At 44.3% G+C, this 20,670-nt stretch overlaps 1 protein-coding gene across 7 annotated transcripts in view; it reads left to right on the plus strand.

Moving 5' to 3' along the window:
* Positions 1–8,385: 8,385 nt before the first annotated feature.
* GNG12 (G protein subunit gamma 12) overlaps positions 8,386–20,670 on the plus strand; it is a 150,916-nt gene continuing 138,631 nt past the window's right edge. For 4 of the 7 annotated variants that reach the window (XM_029618943.1, XM_029618942.1, XM_029618940.1 and 1 more), the window contains exon 1: positions 8,386–8,498. Coding sequence is in view for 1 of the 7 variants with exons in the window: in XM_029618938.1 (XP_029474798.1) it covers positions 8,490–8,498 (9 nt within the window). In the remaining 6 variants the exon portion in view is untranslated. Of the gene's footprint in view, positions 8,499–8,634; positions 8,972–20,670 lie in introns of those variants that run through there. The other 3 variants (XM_029618947.1, XM_029618938.1, XM_029618944.1) reach the window with 3 other exon arrangements.

Below are 20,670 nucleotides of genomic sequence, written 5' to 3' on the forward strand. Positions count from 1 at the left end.
CTGCATAGCATAGCTGACCTGGCTGTGTGAGTACATGCATGACCATTTCTGCTAGGACTTATAGTTCATTTCACCCACATTTCCATTAATTCTGGCGACCCCAATACATGTTATTGAATCACTTAAACATGTACTGCTGTGTTGGGCTTCTGCTCTCACTTCACTTGTAGTAACTATTGCATGCCTTCTGAAAGTCTGCTATTTAGCCTCCACCACCTGATCTGGCAGGGTGTGCCATATATCCGCCACACTTTCTGTGAAAAGGTATTTCTGACTTTGCTCTTGAACAGGAGTGGGCAAACCTTTTGTACATTGTGCCATGGTAATGGCTCTTGCTTGCACCGTGGGCCAATCAAGGACCCTGAAGGTGGGTGTCCCCCTCCCCCAAGGCTCCAGTTGGGGAGTGGAAGAGGAGGGGGTTTCCTCTCAGCTCCAGTTGGGGAGGGGGTAGGCAGAGGGTCTTCTGTATGCATGTGTGTCTGAGTGGGGGGTGTAGTGTGTGTGCTATCTTTCCCTCTCCTCCTTTTCCTACCCTTTCTCACCCCCATTTCCCTATGGTCTTCTCTAACACTACTCCTCTCCCTTTCTCTCTTCTCATCCCTCACTTCATGGCTTTCTCTCTTGCCTGCAGAGTGAATGGGGGCCCCTCCACATGGGTCTTTCTCTTTTACCAGCTGGGACGGGGACGCTGCTGGCACTCCAGCCTGTTCTTTGCCACAACGGGTTGACTGCTGCCACTGACCTCCTACTGCCAACCAGCATTGGAGGGAGGGAATCATCTGGGGTAGGAAGGAACAATACTCTGGCTCCCTGCCCCCAAAACTCAAATCAGGCAAAGCCCTCATAACATTGGGTCTTTGCTGATGATGGAAATAGGGGCAGCCTTGGAGCTGCAGTGTCAGCAGGCCATCTGGTTTCCAACTTCAGAAAGGCAGCAGGGGCTAGATATGTAACCCTTGGGGGTAGTTTTTTGGCCTGCAGGCTGTAGTTTGACCACCTCTGCTCTTGAGTCAACCATGACCCCATGTTCTAGGTCTTTCCATTGAAAAAGATGTGCTTATTGCGCATTAGTAGGAACTTTTAGGTATTTGAATGTCTCTACCATATCTCCCCTGTCCTTTCTCTTCTTTAGGGTGTTCAGATTTAGATCCTTACATCTAATGGGGCTTCAGGTACAGACCCCACACACCAGTTTGGTAGCTTCTGAACTCCTTCCCTTCTATATCTTTCTGGAGATATAGCCTCCAGAACTGTTCACAATATGCAAGGTGCAGTCTCACCGATGACCTGCCCTTCCTTTTTCTATACTCTTTCTTCCTCTCCCGGTTCACTTTAGCATCCCTTCAGCTTCAGCCACAACCTTGTTACACTGTTTAGATACCTTGAAATCATCAGCTATAATCACCCCAAGATCTCTTGCCCACTCGCTTCCCAATGTGTACCAATCTCATGCATTTCTGCACCCAAAATGTATAACTCTGCAAATTTTGGTATTGAAACCTAGCTGCCAAATAGATCACATCTCATGTTGTCTACTCCTTCAGGGTGTTCACTTTGATGCAGATCGTAGTGTCATCTGTAAAAAGATAAACTTTTCCTCCTAACCCCTCAATAACACTGAGCAGCACCAGCCCCTGGATAGCTCCCCAAGACATTCCACTAATCACCTTTCTTCGCAGTGAACTCCATTTACTGCCACAATCTGTTGTCTATCCCTCAACCAGTTTCTAAACCAGTCCGTTACTTTAGGTTCCACCCCTAAACTGCTCACTTTACTTACAAGCTTCTCATGCAGGACATTATCAAAATCTTTGCCAAAATTTAGGTTCACCACATCCAATATCTGGCAAAATCTCCCTCTAACAAAGCTGTGATGCTTTGGATTCTACAACCTACTGGATTCAAGATGGTTCACTATCCTTTCCTTTAGAAGAGTCTCCATTAATTTTCACACTAACTGGCCTGTAATTTTCAATTTCCTCTCAATTACTACTTCCATAAAGAAAGACTACAGCTGCCCTTCTCTGGCCCCATGGAATTATTTCCTTCTCCAAAGATATTTCAGCAGACCCACCTGAACCTCTCTACGCTCCCTTAATATCTTCCCGGCCTGACCGGGTGTGCATACCTTGCATTTGTACAGGGCGGCACACCCGGGGGGTGGCAGCAACAGGAGAGGCCGCAGGGCAGCCAATGTAGCCAAATCCGCCAGTAGCAAAAGAGGAAGAGAGGCCACCGGCGGCTGAAAAGGGAGAGGCTGCCAGCCACTGGCAAAGTTCAACCCGCCGGCGGCTGCAGAAGAAATACCACGCTATCGCAGTGTTCCCTATAATATGGCGTGTATGCGCCGCGCACAACTTTTTCCACTTCAGTGCCAAACCCTCCCCTCCAAGACCAGGAAAGCTAGCGAAGCGTGGTGGGGGGGCCGATGAGAAGAGGAGCCCGCGGGGCCATGGTGGAGCTCATCCCACCACGGCCTGAAGAGAAGAGGTGCCCACAGGGCAGTGATGGAGCTCATCCCACTACAGCCCGAAGAGAAGAGGAGCTCGTGGGGCTGTGGTGGAGCTCATTCCACCAGGCCCGAAAGAGTCCAGGGGCTATGATGGAGCTCATCCCAGCAGGCCCGAAGAGAACAGGAGGCCATGTATGTGTGTGTCTGAGTCCATGTGAGAGCTTATGTATGTGTGTATGTCTGTGTGCGAGCCTGTGTATCCGTGTGAAAGCTTGTGCATGTGTGTTGTGACAGCCTGTATGCATGTGTGTGGCTGTGTGAGAGCCTATGTGCTCTCACACAGGGAGTGTATGAGGGAGACAGGGAGTGTATGAGGGAATCGGTGTTATATTGTGTGTGTGTGTGCGAGAAAGAAGATAAAGTTTGTGCGGCCCTATCTCCCCGAATCCATGAAAATCTTAGGGTGACTGGAACTCAAAAGATCCCAGGTATGGAGATCGATTTTTTTTTTTTAAATCCTAGTTAGTTTTAAATTGTGTGTAATTTGATGGTTGTGGTGTTTTGAAATATTTTATTGTGTTTTAGGAAATTATTATAATATTTTTTAATTATTGGATTTTTTAAAATATTGTATTGGTGTTTGGGAAATTTTGGATATTCTATTCATTAACTGGTTTGAAATATTTATTCTTTTTATGAATATGATTTTACTACTATTACTTCCCCATTTTTCCAAAGCTGCTATTTTTGAAGTCCAGCCCTTGAGCTAGTGTGGCATCTCTCGGCCTTGGCCGTTATATTAATCCATACCATCTAGTGCTCAGGTAGTCACGTTCCTTGGACATTAAAAATGCTTTCTCCGTTCAGAAGAACTGCTTCTAGTATCACCCGTTCCCTCATGGGCTTCATTACCATATGTCTGAGGTCAGTTCCTTGAAGGGGATCCAGAACCTTTGACAAGTTCTGCAGCTGAAATATTCCAATCCACATTTAGCAGGTTAAAATAACAACAATTACCTCTTGCACGGATATCAGCATTGTACATCTGAAGATACTGAAAGGATATCATTGACTATTGTAGCAGAGAAATAACAAAGATTTCAATTATGAAGAGTTGGCAGAATCACTGGTGACCATAAGCTGTGCCAGGAGTCAGAGAAAGAGTTCAGCATCTTGTCTCCCACAGTGACAAGTTACCCGGCCGATCCCGAAGAATAGATCCAATTCTTGTTGCTCCCTCCCTAAGATAAGTGGTGGCTTCCTCAAATCTATCCGGCTAATAATGTCTTATGGGCTTTCCCCCCTGGAATTTATCCAAACCCCTTTCAAACCTTGCTACGCTAGATACCTTGGACACACCTCCAGCAACAAATTCCACAGCTCGATTGTGGGCTGAGAGAAAAAAAAAAACACTTTCCCCAATTTCTTTTAAATCTGCTACCTGTTAGTTTCACGCAGTGCCCGCTAGTCTTGGTGCTAATTAAAATGGTAAATAATCATTCTGTATTTACCTGTTCCCCGCCACTTGTGATTTAATAAACCTCTATCATATCCCTTTCTCAGTCGCCTGAAATCTTTCCCCAATGAAATCATAAGAAACAAGAATTCCCCTCTGGGGAGTATCGCGTTGAAATAGTGGCATGCTTTGTTTATTCATTCACATTTTTTAATTGCTTTTTCCAAATAGCACAAGGAGAGGTATAAACATAATTATTTCCATGAATGAATCAAATCCAAACAACCAACATAGAACAGGGCATGCAAATTTAGGTATCACTTGGCATAACAATGTATCTTTTTTTAAAATGTGTTAATCGCTCAAATGCAGAAGCACTAAACGATGCACAAAATGTCACATACATAATTTAACATTAATGGACAAACAGTCGTTACAATAAATGAGCTATAATTAAAACTTCTACAGTCATAGAAAAATGCCAGATTGCCTTATCTCATGAATAATCCTGTTAGATGTTTTTAACAAGACCTTAAATGTTTTTAAACAGACCTGCAAGTGCATTGCCTCTGAAAATGACTTCCATAATGTAAACAGCATAAGACAATGAAAACGTAGTACTGGCAGTTAGTTCTGATCCTCGAATGCCATCTTTAAAAAGTGTCTTTACAAGGTGCCATGCAAACCTCCTCAGAAACAGAATTACAAACAGCATGACATATGATCGATTTAAAACCTGTTAAAGAGAGCATCTTGACTAAAGCATTTCATAAAGACCTCAGTGGTGCACCGGTTCCTCATCCGTTTTCTTAGATCAGTGTTTCCCAACCGGTGTGCCGTCAGACCTGACCAATGTGCCACGGAGAAGTCACCACTGCCAGATGCTCAGATCCAGGCCAGCACCTGGGCTCTGCTCTCAGCACCTCGCAGCAACAAGAGACACCAGCAGAGGCTTTTAAACTTATAGGAACTTTCTGAGAACCTGTGTAAACTAATCATGCGTGCCTCTTCCTAGCTACAGCACACACAATGCAAACAGCAGCATCTCATGACCCTCTTTGAATGCGTCCAACCTTTATCCTTTCCCCTGGCTGAGCGAGACAGGGAGAGCATGCACTGAGCCCTGATGGGACACTCTCTTAGTGCTGCGAGCAGTATAGAAGAGCTCTGGCAGCCACAAGAAGCAGGCATATCCAGCATAGCTCTCTGCTTCAACAGCAGGGGAGAAAGACCGATACTTCACGCATATCCAGCATAGCTCTTTGCTTCAACGGCAGGGGGAATGAAGAAAAGTGGATCTATATACAGACAACAACCAACAAGGACTGAATTACATAGTCTGGGTAAACAAGTAAGCATGGGTGTAGCTTGCTTATTGCGGGGGTTACTACCCCTAACTAATTAACGGGTCTATCCAGTAAAGTGCGGCCGCATTTACCCTGCTCCTAACCTGCGTTAGCCCTTCCTGCGATCCCGAATCCCCTTTAACCTACTCCTACCGCGTCCTAAAATCCCCGGGCAACCCCTTCCGCACGCGGCATGTATATTGCATGCAAACGAGCGAATTAGCTATTCCCTAGCATCCCGTAACCCGCGCCCCGACTATCGCTATCTTTCCCTGCCGTTTTGTCGCGCGTTTAACCTGCTAACTTACCGCCTACCCTTACCCCTGCGGTAGAGGCAGGGGTAAGGGTAGGCGGCAAGCTTTCCCCCAGCCCCCGCTCACCTGCCCCGGCCGCGATCATGGGTGCCGGTCTCCGGGGCAGCCCCAGTCCTCTCCCCTCCTCCCGAAGAGCAAAAAAAAAAAAAAAAGAAAAAACGTAAAAGCAAAATGTAAATCGCTTCGCTGCTTCACACTGTCAGTGTCTCTTCTTCCCTCCTCCCGGAGTAAGGCTGCTTTTCGCGCCCTGCTTCGGGAGGAGGGAAGAAGAGACACTGACAGTGTGAAGCGGCGAAGCAACTTACTTTTTGCAGCTCCCTCCGGACATCCGACCTCTCCTGCCTCCCGCTGCATGACTTACTTTTTTTTGCAGCCGTCCGGCCATCAGCAGGAACGGATCGTGGCTCCCCTGCCTCCCTGCGAAGATGGACGCCTGCACAGGGGAAAGCGGCCCCTGTGCATGCAATTGGCCGCTCAAGACGTGACGTCACATGCCGTGACGCCAAACGTCGTGACGTCACGTCTTGAGCGGCCAATTGCATGCACAGGGGCCGCTTTCCCCCGTGCAGGCGTCCATCTTCGCAGGGAGGCAGGGGAGCCACGATCCGTTCCTGCTGATGGCCGGACGGCTGCAAAAAAAAGTAAGTCATGCAGCGGGAGGCAGGAGAGGTCGGATGTCCGGAGGGAGCTGCAAAAAGTAAGTCGCTTCGCCGCTTCACACTGTCAGTGTCTCTTCTTCCCTCCTCCCGGAGCAAGGCTGCTTTTCGCGCCCTGCTTCGGGAGGAGGGAAGAAGAGACACTGACAGTGTGAAGCGGCGAAGCGACTTACTTTTTGCAGGCGTCCATCTTCGCGAGCAGCTGGAGGCAGGAGAGGTCGTCCGATGTCCGGAGGGGGGTGCAAAAAGTAAGTCGCTTCGCCGCTTCGTACTGCCAGCCCCTTCTTCCCTCCTCCCGGAGCAAGGCTGCTTTTCGCACCCTGCTTCGGGAGGAGGGGAGGGGGGACTGGCAGTCCCGACTTCCTGGTATCTGTCATTTCAAATGACATTTGAAATGACAGATACCAGCGTGGCATGAAGCGTTAGGCCCGCGCACCCAGGATACTGTATAGGCGCTCTATCCAGTAAAATGGGTTGCGCAGGCCTAACGCTTCACGGACCCTTCTTAGACGCGGTTTACATTTACATGAAATTATAGTTCAGGATCGAGCGGTAGGTGAGCTGCACTGTGCGTGCGGCAACCGTGGGTGCGCCGGGCACTAACGCAGCTCTTCCTACCGCTCGATACTGGATAGACCTGAGAGCTAGATATTTCACTTAGATGCAGTTCCAACACTGCTCTCTACATTAATGGTGGGGGTGGAAGGGAAATAGAACCAAAAGGTTACTAAGAGCCAAGAGAAACAGATAAGTATGAGAAAAAAAAAGTGTGAAGCTTGCTGGGCAGACTGGATGGGCCGTTTGGTCTTCTTCTGCTGTCATTTCTATGTTTCTAAGGATCCTGGGCAGGCCCCTCCAGAGCCTCTCACCGACATGTCTGGCCGTCAATCCATCAAGGCCCAATCCCCAGGCCTGATATTAGTGCCCATGGCCCAAGCACCAAGAGGTGGCCCCAAGGCCCCTCTCTTCCTTACTGGCACCTTCTTTGATCCCTTCTATTGCCTCCTGAGCGGCCAGCCAATCAGCTCTGCTTGTGGTGCCAGCTTTTTGCGCAGGAATCAGAGGACCACAACTGCCCTGGGATCCCCCCCCCCCCCCCCATCAGATCAGCCCATGGTGTCAGCTTCCTACAGTGACCACCCGCAGCGAGAGAGCGAACCGCCAACTCCTGCACACTGCAGGAACGACATGTCCTGCTCGCACCAGGATGCTCATGAGCTAGCATCTGAATATAGAAGGGGCAGGTCCATTGTCACAGGTTCATGTGTCGCTCTGTCCCCTCTCTCCCTTGGTTTTACAATTAGAAGAGAACTGATGGGACTGTAAGTCACTCTTATGTCCATATTTATTTTTAAAAAATGTATAAGCCACCTAATCAACATTACTAGGTGGTTTCCATAAAACATTCATAAAATATACATTTAAGAATCAGACAGAACATAAAACCAAGTTACATTTAAAACCACAAACATAAAATCAACCCTACTGTAAACATACTAAAAGGTAATATGATAAATACATCCACATACAACATACTTAATGTTGGGTAAGCAGTTAAAACCTGCAGCTCGTTCTCAACTGCGATCGTAAGTTAGTTGGAATAAAAAGGCCTCTCCATGTCTTCACTGCCTGCTCCAAGGAGGCAGGTGTGCCACAAATCAGTTTTGGTTAATGTGGGTCTTGGGCTTGAAAAGGTGGAGATCAATCACTGCCTTAGATAATCAGGGCCCAAGCACTTCAAAGTTTTAAACACCAAACATAAAAACTCCAAATAAACTTGAAAAAACCCACAGCTTCATAAGATTTATCGCAGCTTCTCTCCCCTCCCATCGGACCTGTTCAAGAAAGCGACCGCGATCCCGACAAAGAGTCCCAAAGAGAAAAGGCTTGGCGAATTGCTTCCTAGCAGACATCTTCGCCTCCGCCATTCTGAGCCAAGCCCCAGCCCAGGCCCTGAAGGAGCGGAAACACGCCCGCACCAACCCGCCTCACGTTAGCTAGGTCACTGCACTCCCGTCTCGCCAGCGCAGCTCCGGAGCGCGCGGGACATGGATCGCTTCCGCCCCGCTCTCTGAGCTCCGTAGCGTAGGGCGTAGGGTCACTTCCGCCCCGCTCTCTGAGCTCCGTATCGTAGGGCGAAGAGTCACTTCCGCCCCGCTCTCTGAGCTCCGTACCGTAGGGCGTAGAGTCACTTCCGCCCCGCTCGCGGACCACCGTCGCCTCGCTAAACTCTGGCTTGAGTTTTTCCGCCCCTAATCGTATGGGATGCTCCTGGTGAGTGATACTTATCTTTATTTACGGTCTCACGGCATCCCTCTCTCTCTCTTTTTTTTTTTTTAGAAACACTTAGCTTTAAGAACGTTAACCTCAAGTTCTCTTTAAACTGAAACTTTGTACATGGTAACGCTGCACGATTCGTATTGTAACGTTAAAATCGGTTATGTAATCGCATACGAAACTCAACCAGTGAGGGGCGGAGGAAGCCTATATGTTATTGTTCGTTTACTTCTTTCGTTTTTCAAACTGTTAATTTTGAAATCACAAAAGGTATTAGATAAGTAAGACCACAGAGGCATGGTCATAAAAGAAAAGACAACTGCGATTGTTAATACTACAACATAGCTCTTTTAAGGGGTTGGTTAAGATATATGTTTAGTCTACAGCATTGTATTGTCGCTTCTTCCAACACCAGTTGGGACAGACTCCACCCTTTCTCATAAAGTTTCGGCTTATTATGTAAAGGAAAGGTAAGCTTTTCTATCATTGCTATGTCTATCACTGCAGTCTTCCCATATTCCAAGCTTGACTTGGATTTCAAAAAAGTTGGGCAGCATAAAGCGGATGAGACAATGGCCTTTTCTTCCCTGCAGGAAGGTAAATGGACTGCCAAGGTGCCTGCGAGTATGAGAGGGTGGTGTGTGTGTACACACACACACACACACATATGTGAGGGTGGTGTGTGTGTGTCTATAAGAGAGTGTATCTCACACGTGTGTGTGCATGTATGAGAGTACCTGTATATGTGTGTGTGAGAGAGGCTAAAGTTTGTGCATCCTCCTCCAATCTACAACAATCTCGGGAGGACTGAAAATTTAAAGTTCCTAGGTATGGAGAGTGGGAGATTTTTTATTTTTTTTAATCCTTGTTTTAGTTATTGGATGTGATGTATCTGCTCTTTTGAAATATTTTATTAGTTTTTGGTAATATGTTAAACATTTTTATATGTGGTTTTAATTGGCTGAATTTATCAGCAGATTTAACATTTCTTTTTATTGTATGTTTAATGTTTTATATTTCTTGATTGTTTGCATTGCTTACAGAGTTTAGCTTCTTGTGATTTCCACTTCAGTTTTTGTCTGCACATTTCAATTTATATTTTATGATCTCTTTATTCTGTATTTGGTGAGAGTCCATCTGTGTTCTGCTTGTGTGACTGAGGCTTTATGTATTCTGCTAGCATCTAGTTTCTGTGTAGGGATTACAAAAACCTGGCTTTAATCTGTTTTCCTAATAGGAGGTGTATTGGTGTTTAGGGCCTGGTGTAATATTTGCAGTATGGCTTTTTCATAGGTTGAGTGCTGGCAATTATGATATGGAAGGCTTACTGTATTGGAATTGTAGTTCAGTTTATTCCCTGCTTTCTGTGGGCCAGTGCACCTTACCATAGACCTAATACCATATGGGATCCAGTAAACTGCCTTGATTACTATGAGAAAGGTAGTTTATTAAGTCTATTAAACTATTATTATTATTGAAAGTGTGTTGGTTTTTTTTTTGCAGATAATGCCTATATAATATATATATGTCGTTGTAAGTGATATTTTTACTTCAGAAGGTGCTTTGAATGTCTGTTTTCCATATGCAATCTGCCTTTTTAGGTTGGGGAAGTTAATACATTTTAAAATTCAAAAGAATGCATACATTTTAATTACATGGAGAGGGGAAGGAAGGGAGCATGAAAGGCAGTAAGGTTTGTCTAGGGCATCTAATACCATGTATCAGCCCTAAGAGAGAGTGTGTTCAACAGGTACGGGATTTAGGCTTCATAATTGATGCAGAATTAAATTGCAAGGCGCACATATCTTCTAAGATCAAAGAGGGATATTACAAACTAGCAATACTGAAACGTCTAAAACCATTTCTCAATCACAATGATTCTAGGACCACTCTCCAATTACTTATCTTTGCCAATCTCGATAGCTGTAATGGTTTATTACTAGGTCTACCTTGATCAACATTACTCCCACTACAGATCTTGCAGAACACAACAGCAGCCAGGATACTTACAGACACAAAGAAACGGGATCATATTACACCAGTACTCATAGCTCTTCATTGGTTACCAGTAAAACAAAGAATAGATTACAAAATTTTAACTACAGTACATAAAGTCCTTTATGGAGAAAATACGGACTGGTTTAATACAGCTATAAAACTACATACGCCCCAGCGGAATCTTAGGTCCTCAAATCAAGGACTTTTACCCATCCCTACATTAAAATCAGCTAGATTAACACAGGTAAGAGAGAGAGCAATATCTTTAGCAAGCCCTACTTTGTGGAAGGCTCTACCATCAGAAACAAGAACACAACAAAACACAAAAATATTCAAAAAAGAAATAAAAACTTGGCTTTTCAGGCAGGCCTTTTATGATACACAGTAGCTTTACTTCAATGATCAGTGTGCATGGTAATGAACAAAGTCTCAGCATGATTATTACTTTATTGCTATTTTAGACATCTTAGTTTTAAATAACATATTTTTATGATCTTTTTAGGAAGAAGGTTGTATTTAAATCTCTTGAGGGCATAACTTGTCTTTAGTATATGATTTAGGAAGTATGAGATATTAACATTTTAATGTGCTGTGAATGAACTTTACTAATTGTAACATTTTGATGATAGTAATTTAAGTGTTAGGAACAAACTTTGTATATTAGTGGTTTATGTTTTGATGGTACCCACCCTCTCTGAATGACGGGATACAAAACTCATAAATAAATAAGGAGGGGAGAATGAAAGGCTGTAAGGTTTGTCTAGGGCATCTAATACCATGTATCAGCCCTAAGAGAGAGTGTGTCACACTCATAGGCTTCCCCCCTTCACCAACCTCTCACATCCCCCAGGGGGCAGATCCTGGAGAAGGGTGGGAGGCAGGAAATAGGGAATGGAGGAGTCCTATTTTTAGACCCAGGAGGTGGGGCTGCCAAAGGCCACCCCGCCCCATTAAACATTTCTCCGGCGCCCCCTAGTGTGGTCGTTGAAGACTGAGAACAAAACATAACCGGCCCAAAAAACTGAGTGGTTAGAGAGCAATGGGCTGCAAACAAAGGACGCCAGGATTCAAATCCTACTGCCATTCCTTGTGACCTTGGGCAAATCACTTCAGCCTCCATTGCCTTCCCCCTGCCCTGGCCCTCGGTGATTTCACCTGCACAGGGCCATGGAGGGGGGGCACCGTTTCATCCATTGCCTCAGGCAGCAGATTGCCTTGAGCCCACCTCTGTTACCAGTCCCTTCGTTGACGAGACAAAATCGGTCCCAGTAGGGTTAAAATTAAAAAAGTCGTTGCCCAGGTGACTTGCTCAGCGTCCCTCCTTCGCGTCTTGATCGTGTTTGATGGGGTCGAAGCGAAATCACTTTCCACAGCAGCAGCAGCAGCAGCTTTGTCAGGTTGGCTCCACCGCTGCAGAAAGTTATTTTGTTAAAAGAGGCTCAGATGCGTTTGCACAGCCAGGAGCGGTTCTATCATGAGGCAGGGTGAGGCGGCTGCGGCAGAGGTGTTTCGCCTCCTGATGGAACTGCCCCTGTCTCTGGCTATCTCATGGTGCCACCCGGAGATATTGCTCATATCTGCCAGAGGGGCATTTCCAGACCAGGCAAAGCCTGCTGCATGTTATGATTTAACCCGACCATCCAGATCCTAGCAATGATTCTTCTAGCCTTTGAAAACCGAGGTATGTAAAATAAAAAGGTAAACCTCTGCAAAAATTAACTTCTTTGTTTCCTATTTGATGTATTCACTTTTAAATGTGTAGGATTCTGAGTTTCTTTGAATGCATGCCTCTTTCCACGTCCCCCTTCTCAGGAGAACTCTCCATTTTAGACAGTTGGCCAAATTGTGGCTCTATCAGGGTGGCCCGTGGAAAAGTGGCCTGCCTCCAGTTGCACTGGTATTTCCGTGGGCCACGCTGTGTTTGAAACATTAATGAAACATAACTGTGACAATTCCCGGCAGGGGTGGCTGCGCCTCCTCACCTTGATGGCTGACCTTGCTGTCACCCCCTCCAGTTCCCATATTTCTCTGCTAACTGCCCCAGCCCATGCCCCTGACGTCTGAGAACGCCATCACTCGCCCTACTTCAGCCCTCCTGCTCCTCTAGCTAGGCCTTGCATCACGCCAGGGATCCCTCTCCTCATCTCCCCTTCTTCATCTTTCTCTCAAATCCTCCTACGCTCTTACCCTGGTCCCTCTGAGCTCTTTTTAATGCTCATCTCTCGTTTCTCCTCCCGTTTCTCTCTCAGCCAGCCTTCCTCTCCCATCAGCAGCTCTTTAACCCCCGAGGGATCAGGCTGGGGGCTGATCTGCACTAGGACGCCCCTCTTGCTTTTGTGCCTGGCGTAGTAGGGCCCCAGCGGCTCCACTTCCGTCATCAGCAGGTGCAGTGCTCTTTCTCTTGTTGGCCGATAGGTAGGTTGGAAGAGGGACATACCAGCCGCTTCTCCTTTCTAGAGATGATGCTGTGGAGATATTTTGTCATAGTGTGCGGGGATTTATTTTGTCCCTGAGAACATGTTCATACCTTAATCTGGAGAATGTTTTTATGTTCCCCAGTCTTTGCTGTTATCTTAGTGTATAACATTTTTCTTTTATATTTCTCTAAGAAGTGTGCCTTTTTCCCCCCTATAACTAATCTACCGGTTTTTGGTGCCTGTGCTTTCATTCCAGACACCTGCGGTGTTTTCCATATGGGTGATTATTAAATATGAATCATTTCATCCCCCCCCTTTCCAGAGCTACAAAATTTGAGATAAACTAAAAAGTTAGGTTCATGATAATGGGGGAGGGGGGGTGAGAGATGAAGGGGTAGAGGGCAGTTGGTTGGGGTGGGAGGCAGTAGTTCATGCTGTGTGTTGGCTTCTGAGGATGCTGGAGATTTCTTTGCTCTCGTGTGCTGAAAGCTGATGCACATAAGTTGTATGGTGATTTCCCGGTCGTGTTTAACACTAATAAAATGTTGTAGGGAAAAAAAGAAAGAAGAATGATCCACTGTCAAGGCATGCGAAGACAGAGTAATCTGCCTTTGTGACTTTAAAAGGCAGCTAATGCGTCACATTTAAGCAAGGTACTCCAGAGCCTCCAATGGATAGGACTGAAAAAATTATGCCTGAACATTTTCGTCTGTCCCTGGTTCCCAGAGAGGAACAGATAAAATATCTGTATCCTCGGAGGACCCTGAAGAAGGGGGTTCCAAGGAACTAGGAGAGGGGAATTTCTCCTACCAAGAAGGAAAGGCCTCTATAGGAAAAAGAGCAGAGAATATCCAGGTCACAATCTCAAGGGAAATACCATCCCTAATTTCAAAAAAATTTTCTCTTGAAGAGAGATTGTCTTGATGCAGACATCTATTAATGATTTAGCACTTATAGTACAAGATGGATTAAATCAAAATGCGGTTACTTATCAGAAAGTGGAGAAATTGGAAAGTACTGTAAATGTTGCTGAAGGGAAGATAGTAGAAATTGAAAAAGTTCAGTCTAATTTGATCAGATCTGAAAAGATGTGCTCAGATAAACTCGAACTATTAGAAAATCAAATTAAAAATTTGAACCTTAGAGTTTTAAATTTTCCAAAAATCCATCTGATTTCTCCTAATGACCTGTTCAAAAGTTATTTGATAAATGTGTTGAAATTTTCGGAAACAGCTATTCCGGTTGTTTCAAGGATTTATTATCTACCACAGAAGCAAGTGGGAGAAGGAAATCCGAGTTTAGAGGAACAAGCTGATACATTGGAGAAATCATTTGAAATTAATGTTCTTACTAGGGCCACCTTAATTGTACAATTTACATTTCTCACTGAAAGGGACTCTGTACTAAGGTTATATTTCAGAAATCAAAAGCCAGATTTCTACGGTCAAAACCTTAGAATCTTCCCAGATATAGCCCGTTCCACTCAACTTAGGCGGAGAAAATGTATTTCAATGAGAGCCGACGTGGTGGAGAGAGGAGCGAAATTTATACTTAGATTTCCTTCTCGTCGTTTGATCTTATATCAAAACTCTAGATACATTTTCAACTATCCTGAACAGTTAAGACAGTACCTGGACTCTCACTCTTAGGGATTCCTATAGAAATGGGTTAAAAAAGTCGAATTAAGATGAAGTCTAACAACAATGTTTTCTGGTTTAGGAATAAGTACCGTATATACTTCAATCGCTGCTTGGAAAATTGTTATGCCATGTCTCTGTTTTTCCTTGTATTAGTATACGAGTACAGAGAAGGATATTTTGGAATTGTATATTTGAGATGTCTAATAGATCTGTTTAAATCCTTCTAGAAAATTAATTGAAAAGTTCTAAATCAAAAATTGAAAAAAAAAACATTTAAGCAAGGTACTCGCGGCGCTAATAAATGCAAATTGTGGAGCTTCCTGCACCAGGGCGCAGGCTAAAGAAGCGTCCAAGAGCCGCATTCTTAGGACAAAGTCTCGCCTGAATTTTAGGAACTGGCACTTTGGATTGCTACGCATGTTTGGCGATGGCGAGGTCATTCAGACTGGCGAGGCGGCCTGCTTTAAGTTCATTTATCTTAACTCCACTAGTCCAGAACAAAGTGAACTGACAAGTGTTCTTCACTAGGAGTCATGGGAGCTCCTTGATAAAGAAATTGGAGGCAATTCTTCTCTTTCCATGTCTCCCCCACCTTGGCACCTTCCTTGCCCCTCTAGTGCTACGACAGCCAAGGGAACGAGTGCACTCGACTAACTGGTGCCGAGGTTCGAGAGGGGGCAAAAGGATTTGCACTTTACTACACGAGTTCCACCAGGGCTATACCCAAACCGCCTTACCATAAAATATGGACGTTGCAGCATTTGGTAATACTTTTCATTTTATTAGCACTACTGGACGTACGCAGCGCTGTACAATGGTGATAAGGAGTCAGCAATAACTCCCTGCCCCAAAGAGCTTGCAGTCTAAGCGGGCACCTGAAGCAGTGGGAGATGAAGTGACTTGCCCAAGGTTGCAAGGGGGTATCCGTGGCTAGGGTTGCCAACTGGCTACAGATTTTCAGGACAGGTTGATCCAGTCCTGGTTTTACTCCCATGCATTCAGGTACTTGTAGTCTTGCTTTTCTTAGGAAACACAATAGGGAAATCAGAATAAGTTCCAGCAGGCAGTGGGGTAAAACCTGGACTGGATCAACCTGTCTTGAAAATCTGCAGCCAGTTGGCAACCCTATCCATGGCAGAAGTGGTATTGGAAGCCTGGCCTCCCTGGTTCATATATATTAATCAATTGTTGGAACAGCACTGTTCAATCACTGTACAGATCTATGTTTATGTCAATGCATCAACTTTTTACTTGAGATGGAGATTTTTTTTTAAAGATATTTAAATTTTTAAAGGCCTACACGTGTGTGGTATATATTCTTTATAATAACTTTAATTCACATAAAAAAAAATGTTTAGGCGGTGGTTGAAAGTTTCATAAACTCGTGTAGGCGTCCCTGCACCTGAGATACAATTATAATCATTAACTTCCAACCTCCTCCTTGTGTGAATTTAAAAAAAAAATTTTTTTGAATTTCTTTTTTACTGTTATAGTCCCAATTGTGTTAAGTGACATTCTTTAGGCGGATGCTCTTAATATGAAGTTTCACTTTAAAGTATTACCTTCTTTATACCTTCATCTTCACTCGACGTTGTTTTGTATTAAAGTATGGAATACCTTAAACCCTTCTGTGTTATAAATCTGTTGTTAAAGTCCCGACACGTACATGTTTCAGGCTGACCGTCTTTTCTCAGGGGAGTGTATTCTGTGAAAACAAATACTGCAACAGACGGGTAGTTGCCACACCGTGCTGCGTTGAGAGTATCATGTCCCGATGTAAATCTTTTCCATCTTTCCTCCCATGTTCTTTAAATCTTATGTTTTTAACTCTCCAATGTTTAAACCAACGCCGGAAAAAATTTACATCGGGACATGATACTCTTAACGCAGCACGGTGTGGCAACTACCCGTCTGTTGCAGTATTTGTTTTCACAGAATACACTCCCCTGAGGAGAGACGGTCAGCCTGAAACATGTACGTGTCGGGACTTTAACAACAGATTTATAACAACACAGAAGGATTTAAGGTATTCCATAATTTAATACAAAACAACGTCAAGTGAAGATGAAGGTATAAAGAAGGTAATACTTTAAAGTGAAACTTCATATTAAGAGCATCCGCCTAAAGAATGTCACTTAACACAATTGGGACTATAACAGTAAAAAAGAAATTCAAAAAATTCACACGAGGAGGAGGTTGGAAGTTAATGATTATAATTGCATCTCAGGTGCAGGGACGCCTACACGAGTTTATGAAACTTTCAACCACCGCCTAAACATTTTTTTTATGTGAATTAAAGTTATTATAAAGAATATATACCACACACATGTAGGCCTTTAAAAATTTAAATATCTTTAAAAAAAAATTTTTCCATCTCAAGTAAAAAGTTGATGCATTGACATAAACATAGATCTGTACAGTGATTGAACAGTGCTGTTCCAACAATTGATTAATATATAATTTATATATCACTGTAAGTTGGCATTGAGAGGAGTAGGTTTCTCCCTGGTTCTTAGCTTGTTTCTCTAACCCGTAGGCTATTTTCTCCTCCCACATTTATTTTAAAGCATTTATAAGACAGGGGCTTAGAATTCAGTCCTGCTTCATACTTGCAAACTCCTCAATTTTTGGACTAGCAGATTTTATTTTTACTTTTGTAGTCATGTTATGGTCACCGGGGCAAAGCTTCAGTGCCCATTTCTTTGTGCAGTTGGTCACTAACACTGGAAAGGGGAAAAACAATATAATAAGATATAGAAAATATGACAGGAACAGGAAGAGTCAGCCCACACCAGGGCTGGTGTGGAAAGCAAAGCGCTAGAGGGGATCTGACTTTATCTACTTCTTTCTTAGGAAAGCAGGACATGCCCAGGATTAGTCTAATTAGCACCTTTGGAGCTGAAAGAGAAATGACGCAGGTGTGCATCAGAGTTTGTGTGTCGTGCTTGGTACTCGGAGGGCATTTAAGGCAAAGGTTTAGCTGTGTTTTGTCAATACAACACGTTTGCAATTTGCCATTTTCTATACTCTGTTTTGTCTCCCATAGTGGAAGGGAACTAGGACTGGGAAATATTTGGCAGCTGCATCTTCCTGCAGTTCGCATATAATTGAACTCTGAAGGAAATTGCTGAATGTGTCGCTGTCAGTTTTCCTGAATATAAAAAGGGCCATATTCAATAAATGGGTTTTTTCCCCATGCACTCAGAATTGAAAAAAAAGTCCTTTCAGTAGAAGAAAATGGTATTCAGTTTAGCCTGTCAGGTTGATCCCAGTTGACCTTCGCTGGTCTAGATATAAGATGTGAGTATACACTGTACACTGAAGTTCAGCACTAAGAAAGTTAACTCCCGATGCAGTGTTTCCCAGCCCTCTCCTGGAGGCACAGGGCTGGTCTGCTTTTCAGGATATTCATAATGAATATGCATGAGGGAGATTTGCATAAACTGGTTCTCCAGTGTATGTAAATTTATCTCATACATATTCATTGTGTCAATCCACAAAACTAGACCAGCAAGGTGTGCCTCCAGGAGAGGGTTGGGAGCTAAAGGTATGCTAATGCAGGGGACCCCCAAACCCAGTGCTGAATCCTGAAAGCCAGTGGGGTTTTCAGGATTGTCACAATGAATATGCTTAATCTATTTGCATGCAGTGCCTTCACTGTATCCAAATAGCTCTCATGCATATCCATTGCATAAATCCTGAAAACATGATTAGGTTGTGGTCCTTGAGGACCAAGTTTGGGGATCCCTGTGCTAGTGGAATAAAAAAAAAAAAAAGCTAATCCAAAAATGAGTGCACAAAGTTATGCTTAGTTTGCACAAAACATGGTTTATGCACATTGTTGCATGCAGAGAACATGATTTGTGTCCAGAAGTTGTATGTACAAAACATGACTTAGAAGCGTAAGTTAATACTTGCAAAAGACAGAGCCACAGAATGTTTTATGTTAGAATACAAAAAGTGTTTTCTGGAGGAGTGGGCTGAGAAACCAAGGAAGCCAGGGTTCAGATCCTGCTGCCACTCCCTGTGACCCTGGGCAAGTCACTCCCCCCCTCCACTGCTTCAGGTACACACTTAGGAGGTACATTTCAAAGGGGTTCTGTGTGTAAAAATAGCTTTCCTAGGGTGTAGCCAGAGGGACTCAGGCCCAGTGGGTATAGTGGGAGGCTGAGTCAGCCTACCTATACCCATGCAGTATTTCTCCGTCTCCTAAAGCAGATAGGGACACTTCCACACTCTAGAATAGCATTAGCAATTTTAAAATAAGATAAAGAAGAAAGAAAATTTACCTCAAGAAGACGAGCCTTAAATATCAAGTGTAAATGCATATTATTTGTTTCTTGTGTACATTTTACCGGGGGGGAGCGGGACTAGCGGTCTGTAGAGGTCAGAATTACCTGCGGTAGTTGCTCTTTTGTAAGAGAGAGACGTATACAATAGTGAACTTGTTTGTACACTTTTACTAGCTGATTGGCTCGCACAAGTGAAATCGGACTTGTCTGCAGTTTTGGGTGGGAGGTCTGGGTGAACTTGGGGGGGTTCGGGGTGCAGTGCTAGAGGGTCTGCATGAGCTGGGTGTACTGTTGGCGGTATCAGTGAACTGGTGATTGCAAGTATTCATACGTTCTTTATTAAATACCTGCCGCCTCCATTTAATTCTGGGTGTTTATTCGCGCAGTGTCACAGTTATTTCACGGTAAAATGTACGTGCCCACGTTTATAAAATGGGTGGAGAAAGTATGGGTTTTCTTGCATTGAAATGCACGTACTAATTTTGGAGCCGAAGTCCATGGTATTTCATAGACTGTGCAGCTCCACCCTGCAGTTTATAAAATACGAGCATTAATCTCCACTTATGCGAGCAAATGCTGTACTGTGGATGGCTTTTTGAGTGTAATCCCTCCAGAGGCAGGCAAATACCTATTGTAACTGAATGTAGCTTATCTTGAGCTACCAGGGCAAAAGGTGTGAGCTAAATCTAAATAAAATAAATCCTGAGCACAGGACCCCCGCACCACATACTCCAGATTTAGTCCCATAGACTAAGATTAGCCTCAGAAACGACTCCACTTCTGAACAAGCTCACCTTTGTACATCGGGGAGGTGGGACATATTCAAACTCCATATATGACTGAGACACCACTGCAAATCTCATTTGGTTTTATTTTAATGATTGTGTTATCGTGGTGTTGTAATTTGGAATTTGTTTGTAGGTTGTTTTAATTATATACGTTGTACATCTGATGTTCTTTGTAAACCTGCCTGGGACCTGTACTGGACGGGCAGTATATAAATATATTTGACAGAAAACACTAAACCAATCTTGCCCTTATTCAGTCAGTAAAACCGAAATGTATGGTGCATAGTGGCTGAATCAGTTCCTATATTTATCATTTCACACACAAGATAATCCGATCTGCTTTTCTGGAATGTAGATGCAGTCAGGTCTTCTCCCAGGATATCTTGTCACATGCAGAGTGAGTTATCCGTAGGGATTGATTAAATCTCTCCAAAGGAAAGATGCTCCTGACCCGCATCCCAATTTCATGAAAGCCCACCTGTCAGCTCTGCTGACTGGATGCAGATTAATATTTCATCTGATAAATTGTGATCCATTGAAGGAGTCGATTCAAAATATCAGCTAAGTTAATAGACACCCAGAAGGAGCCTCACACACAGGTTTTGCACTTCATGTTCTTAGGAGGTGTACATTTTTCACATTTTAATCTCTAAGGAGGGCCAAATGTATAGAAAGGGTTTTCCCATTTTTAAGTCAATGGGAAAAATCAGGCCTGGATTTTGGGATAGGCACTAGGCCTGTATCTTCGGGGGGGCAAACTTAGAGACAGCAGATTTCCTGCTGCCACCCTGCAGGGCCTCCAGTTCCATCCACTGCCCCCTCCCCTCCCCCTGCACTGCATAGGCTGCCCCTCCCTCCCTTCCCCACTCGGAGCTCCAGTTTCAACTCTGGCACTGGTATCACAACAAAGCAGGCAGGGAATGAGTAATCCCGTAGGCCAGTGCTCACAGGAACGGACGCCTCCATGCAGGAGGTGGGGGCCATGAAATTATACAGTCCCTGCTTGCTCCATTGTGATAGCAGTGCCAGAGCTT

The sequence above is a fragment of the Rhinatrema bivittatum genome, chromosome 10, assembly GCF_901001135.1.
Source record: "Rhinatrema bivittatum chromosome 10, aRhiBiv1.1, whole genome shotgun sequence".
In the NCBI taxonomy this organism is placed as follows: Eukaryota; Metazoa; Chordata; class Amphibia; order Gymnophiona; family Rhinatrematidae; genus Rhinatrema; species Rhinatrema bivittatum.